Source organism: Rhamphochromis sp. 'chilingali' (assembly GCF_963969265.1).
Source record: "Rhamphochromis sp. 'chilingali' genome assembly, chromosome: 5".
Classification (NCBI taxonomy): Eukaryota; Metazoa; Chordata; class Actinopteri; order Cichliformes; family Cichlidae; genus Rhamphochromis; species Rhamphochromis sp. 'chilingali'.
In genome coordinates this window covers 7,115,507-7,121,506 of record NC_137932.1, presented here as the reverse complement: position 1 = coordinate 7,121,506, position 6,000 = coordinate 7,115,507, and the positions used below count along the sequence as shown (strand labels likewise).

The 6,000-nt window shown below is 43.6% G+C and overlaps 1 protein-coding gene across 1 annotated transcript; it reads right to left on the bottom strand.

Moving 5' to 3' along the window:
* Window positions 1-367: 367 nt before the first annotated feature.
* Window positions 368-3,238, bottom strand: LOC308396806 (E3 ubiquitin-protein ligase rnf146-like). Its single transcript, XM_080882391.1, has 2 exons — window positions 3,050-3,238; window positions 368-2,475 (listed from the first exon to the last, which is right to left on the bottom strand). Exon 2 carries the CDS (start codon window positions 2,472-2,474, stop codon window positions 1,416-1,418), a length of 1,059 nt encoding a protein of 352 aa, XP_080738517.1. The 5' UTR covers window position 2,475; window positions 3,050-3,238; the 3' UTR covers window positions 368-1,415.
* Window positions 3,239-6,000: the final 2,762 nt, after the last annotated feature.

Sequence of the window (6,000 nt, the reverse complement as noted above, 5' to 3'; positions counted from 1 at the left end):
AAGGGAAACATTCAGACTTCAGTAAGACAGGTACAGCAAAAACTTAAAAGCTGAAGCAAGAACATGGGGAGGGAAGGGGTCGTGAGGGTGACAGAGCTTGTGAGGACAGTGTGAGCTCATTCAAGTACACGTCAATGCCAAAGCTTTGATAGTAGCCCTGTGACAAGAAATAGAAATCCAAATGTGTCTCTCTACATATATAACCCAACACTTTCCAGTGGTTCTGCCAATAGCTTTTCAACACCCAACAGTGCTCACAACAAAAGAAAAAACACATCATTATTAAATAAGACTATCACACCAAACCAGGGGGGGAAATGGCCTCCCTCCTCTAATACACACGCGCGCACGCGCGCACACACACACACACACACACACACAATCTCAAATTTAAATAGCTAATAATTAGATCCTGATTAAGCTTTTAAAAAAAAAACAACCTAATCATCACAGCAAGGAAGCAGTTTCAATCCTCTGTAACTTTTGCTACATTTTAGGCTTGATTTTTAAACCATCACTCTAAAAATGGAGAAAAGAGGAAAAAACATTTAGATATACATAAATCAGCCACATTAACAATGAGCTCATAAAATTGGTAAATAGAGAATCACTGAATTTCAAAAGGGCTGTATTACACTGTCACATCTTATGATAAGGCAGTGAGCTTATGGTAGTTTATAGACTGGATAGCTTTCTAAAGCACGTCACTTTTTTGTTTTAGGAACAAGCCTGCTGTTGCATAACCACTGAGCCATGAACTGCAAACTGTTTACGACTATAACAACGACCTTAAAAAAAAATTATATTCCTTTCTAAGGTTTTAGTTGTTTCTGCTCATGAGAGAGTACAACAAAGGTAACATGAAACATCAACCTATATCAGAGGTGTTATGATGATGTTAGCTATTACATTATCCCACACGTAGCAATTTCATATAATGTCTATGTAAAAATGTTAATTTGCTTCAGGTGACATGAACTGGGGAAAGTATGCAAGTCTGCAAGCTAAATTACTTGCATTACAACTTCAGTGGAAATTTTGCTAAGAGTCATAAAATGGATTCTCTAAACTCTCTCAAAACTGGAGGACCTGATTCCAGCTACTGCCTGTAATCCTTCTTCTCGCTTTTACTACTCTCTATATTTTCATGAATTTGGTCTGAACACAGCTCAACAGACACAGGGCCACCGACAGAATGAAGTTTACATTAAAGTGGAGGGAGAATTTTAATTATTCCAACAATAATTTCAGGATAATGTTTGGCACATCAGTCAACAGGTTAATCACCCAGTGACACAGGCAACAACACATTCAAAAGGTATTGCTCTATCCATGGGATCTTTTAAAGATGCATACTGGTTTTTAAACTTTTTTGCTGAACTGATGAGAGTTTGAGAACTTTTCAAATGTTCCAGTCACACTTCTGTCACAGTGCACTGCCCATCAGGACTACGTGAACGGAGACTGAGTGTAGCACTAGAAGGCCTGCCCCTTGGAGGGACTCTGGTTGGCTGGATCTCTCTTAGCGGCCTCTGCCTATGTCTTCTTCGTGCCACTGATTCTTCTCGATCTCTCTCGCACTTCTTCTCGTCCTCACTCTCACTGTTGCCAGATGCAGATTCATACATCTGAAGCTCGTCATCTCCTTCCACCTCTTCACCCTCAGGCTGGCTGATTAGAAGCTGAGAAAAAGATGCTTCCAGGGTCGAAGGTGACAGAGGACTGGTGAGATGATGACGCCCCAGGAGTGTTTGAGGTCTAACAGGGGGACAAGACACAATAACCGGAAAGGAAGACTGCGATTGGCCAGCAGAGTCCGATCCATGAGCTGAGCTGACACGCTCTGTTGCTGCCGGAGCAATGACAGGTAAAGCAGGAACAGGGGTAGGTTCAGGGTCTAACCTTAATCCCGCCACCCCCTTTTTAGGAATATCTAGAATGTCCCTCTTTATCTTGCGCCTGCGACCATGCTCATTTCTGCGGTACTGGACCATGTTTTCCAGATCAGCCACATAAAGAAACCCCGCAATCAGCATCTCTGTGCTCTTTCTGCCCTTGGCGAAGGCCTCCTCTAGCTCTCGGCTTGTCCTCTCATCGTACTGCCACCAACCGTTGCGTCCTTCATAGTACCATGCATAGTCTCCGCAGGATTCACCCCCTACTCCCCCGCTTCGGCTCAACCCAGAAGCCGCTGCCTTCAGTTCTTCAGGTGACAGGAGAACAGGCCGCTCCAGGAAGTCCTCAGGGATTTCCTGTCGGCAGAGAGCACAGCGCTTGCTATGCCAGGAGGCACCTTTCACGCACAGGAAGCAGAAGACATGGCAGCACGGGAGGCGTACAGGATGGACGCAGCTCTGCAGGCAGATGGCACACTCCGGGGTAGTGCTGGTGGAGGCAGCATCCCCCACTTCCTCAATGAGCTTGGAAGGTCGCAGGGCGTTTGCTGAGAGGTCCACTTCTCCACAGCCTGCCATGCTGCAGGGAGAGAGTCACAGCACAGCAAATGGGACATGCATGCTACAAGCTAAACAGATTTAGTGACTCACTGACAAAAACATGGGAATGCAGCCCAAGTTAGCATACACTGCACTGCTCTGCTGACACTTCTGGGAACGCCCTCGTTCGCATATAGCACAACTGTTTTCAGGGCAAATATCCCCCTTTGAACATTACTTCCCAAATAACTGTAGCTTTGAAAGCCTAAATATTACAAACAACAGACAGGCCAGCATACTTCTCGTGACTTTATCGGTCTGCAAATAGAACAACAAAGGCCTCTCTGTTTGGCAGAGCTAATGTAGCCACCCAGCTAGGCTACTGTTGTGCTAACGTTAGCTTTTCAGCCCCAAGTTGTATAAACAGATATTAAACTACTTGTCATAATGTTAAACTCTGGCATTGCTTTTGTGGCTGTAACCAATCTACAGTCGAATAAGTTAAATCATTCATTCAGCCAAAGTTGGCCTGCTAGCTCCAGCAGTGCATGTAGCTAGCCTGCTAGCTGTCAGTGTGTCTCCGGGCTGCTAAAGTGGCCTATAAATACACTCACCTGAACTCGGGGTACCTCGAGAAGCGTCCTCAGCTGAAGGCCAGGTTGAGATATTTCCACAGCTGCATTTATATTTGGTTATGAAGTTATGTATGACAGGAAACGACTGTGTTGCTACGTTAGTTGAGCTCTGTGCCCTGCCCAGCTAACTTCAGTACTGCTGGATGTGCTGCAAACACTTTCCAGCGGTGATACATATGTTGTGTAGATCTGGTGTGTGTGGCTGCACAAAGTAGGTAAAAAAGGAGTGTATTTCACAGTAAAAGGAGGGCTTCATTAAACCTGTTATGGTTTAGTATGTTGTACACCATAAAAAAGAACTAACTTTATTTAATTTTTTAAAATAACTGCGATTTACTTAAGAAAAACAAATAATAAACCGTAAAAAAAACAAACATTTGTCCTACTCAGGTATAATATTTTCACTTTTAATTAGACATTGTAGTTACTGTGTGTTGTGCTTGGCGCAACCCTGTTACCAGGGCCCTGTTTCAGGAAGCCGGTTTAGTGGAAAAACTGAGTAAGTATACCCTGAGTTAACGAAAACTCTGGGTTTTCGGTTTCACAAAGCGAGTTCAGCTGCAGCCTGAGTGAGTCACTATGACGACACACTCCGTGAAGCTAACCTGCCCCCTAGCAGGTTTACTACAACTAACCCTGACTGTCTCCGCCCCTTTGTCGGAAACCTGACAGTAGGAAGTGTCGGACATGGCGTGCCCCGTCCTTGAAGAGCCAGTAGATCGTGAAGCCCAAATTCTCCGCAGAGCTCTCCGCCGGGAGAGAGTGATCAGAGCGCGTTTGGACATTTTATCATTTCCTGATGATTTTCTGTGTGAACGTTACCGTTCTTCAGCACAATCTATAATTTATTTGGATAACATCCTCAGGCCATATATTACGCATGTAACACATCGTGGACATCCTCTCAGTTCTGTACATATTATTTGTATTGCACTTCGGTTTTTTGCAAACGGGAGCTTTCTGTATAATATTGGTGACGCTGAGCACGTTTCCAAGGCTACCGTCTGTCGGGCAGTCAGGAATGTTACAGTTGCACTGAAACGTCTCCTGTACTCGTTTGTGTTCCCCGGTCATAGACCCACAAGATTCATCAAAGAGGGATGCCACAAAATTGCAGGTATCAGGATGACCAAAACTTAATTTATGATGTGGTGATACTTGGACTACTACTTAAATTTTACATTTATTTTCACGGTTCCCAGGCGTGATTGGCTGTACAGATGGCACTCACATTCCAATCATTGCTCCTTCAGTAAATGAAGGAGACTATGTGAACAGGAAGTCTTTCCACAGCATTAATGTGCAGGTACATAGTTCCCTGTAGCATTTCAAACTAACAAATTATTTCATTATAGTAATGGATGCTAATTTGTGTTCTCTGCACTGTGAAGATCACATGTGATGCTGCCAACATTATCACAAATGTGGAAGCCAAGTGGCCAGGCTCTGTCCATGACTCACAAATATTCCGTGAATGTACACTGAGCACAAAATTTGGACATGGTGAGTTGAAAATACTTTAAAATATATAAAGACCAATTGCTTCAGGGACATTTGAACTGAAGTGTATCCTTCTGTCTTAGGAGAGTTCACTGGCTACTTGCTTGGTGATAGGGGGTATCCATGTTTACCCTATTTGCTTACCCCTTACCCTGACCCTGAACCGGGCCCACAGCAGCGATATAATCTGGCTAATTGCAGGACAAGAGCCAGAATCGAAATGACTATCGGAATGCTTAAGGCCCGGTTCCAGTGCCTTCAAAGACTCAGGGTCACCCCAGAAAGGGCATGTGACATTATTGTGGCATGTGTGATTCTTCACAACATTGCCACAATTAGAGGAGAACACTGTCCTTCTGAACCAAACATCAGCAGTGATCCAAACCATGAACATCCTGACCCTCCCACGGACATACAAGATGGAAGCGCAGTCAGAGACACCATATGTCACAATCATTTCCTTTGACCCATCACCTCAACATGTTGAAAGAAGAATAAACAGATTTTTTGTTCAACTGGCTTTATTGGTCGCCTGTGTTTCCTGTACACAAAGTATTAAAAGATGTAAACCTCATAAAGTGTCTCTGTTGCTTCCTCCTCTGTAACAGCTGTCAATGTTTCTTCATTATTTTCCTGTAGTAAAGAAATAAACAACATTGCTGTTCTACTGTAAACTCATAATCTGTGGAGTATTACTCACAACTGCATGTTGGTCTGGCTCAACAGGAGGCTGCACCAGATGCAGTACACCACCACCATCAACTGATAGAATATGAGGTTTATACAGGTCACTTATAACTTACAAGGGACCAAATGGCAATTAACAAACATACCAATCACCTTACACTTCATTGTCATTATGCTCTCAAAGACAACCAAGACTGAGGGAAGGCAAAATCAGTAGGAAAATAACTTCACTACAAAATAATCCATTATGGTAAAGAGTTTATCAAATGAATGAGTAGCACTGCAAAGGTGACTGTGAAGAAAGGATGTATGCACATCATGTATTATTTTGAATTTACCCCCTATGTAGGCACTTGTGTCTTGCGGGGTTATTGACTCAGAGGATGTCCCCGCAGAGATGCCTTCGGCCACAGGGCGCCCACTGTTTTGGCTGAGGGCCAACTGCTCAGCCTCTGTGAGTGGTGGTGGTGGAGGACCCCCACCTGTTTTTCGGGCCTCCGCTTTTTTTCTGTTGGCTATAACGGGTCACATTTGAGCATACAGAGTAAGCAAATATGTACTTGTAATGTGCTCAGATAATTTCAATAAGTGCTTACAGAAAGAAAATTAATGTAGCCTCTAACTGAAATTGATTTACATGGGACAAACAGACCAAGCACTATGGCTCATAATACAATTACACCTTACCTGTTTGGACTATATTTTTATATTTCATTTTTACTTGCTGCCAGGCACGTTTGGGG

Coding starts and splice junctions, on each gene's coding strand:
- LOC308396806 (XM_080882391.1), bottom strand. CDS start 2,474: ATGGCAGGCTGTGGAGAAGTGGACCTCTCAGCAAACGCCCTGCGACCT.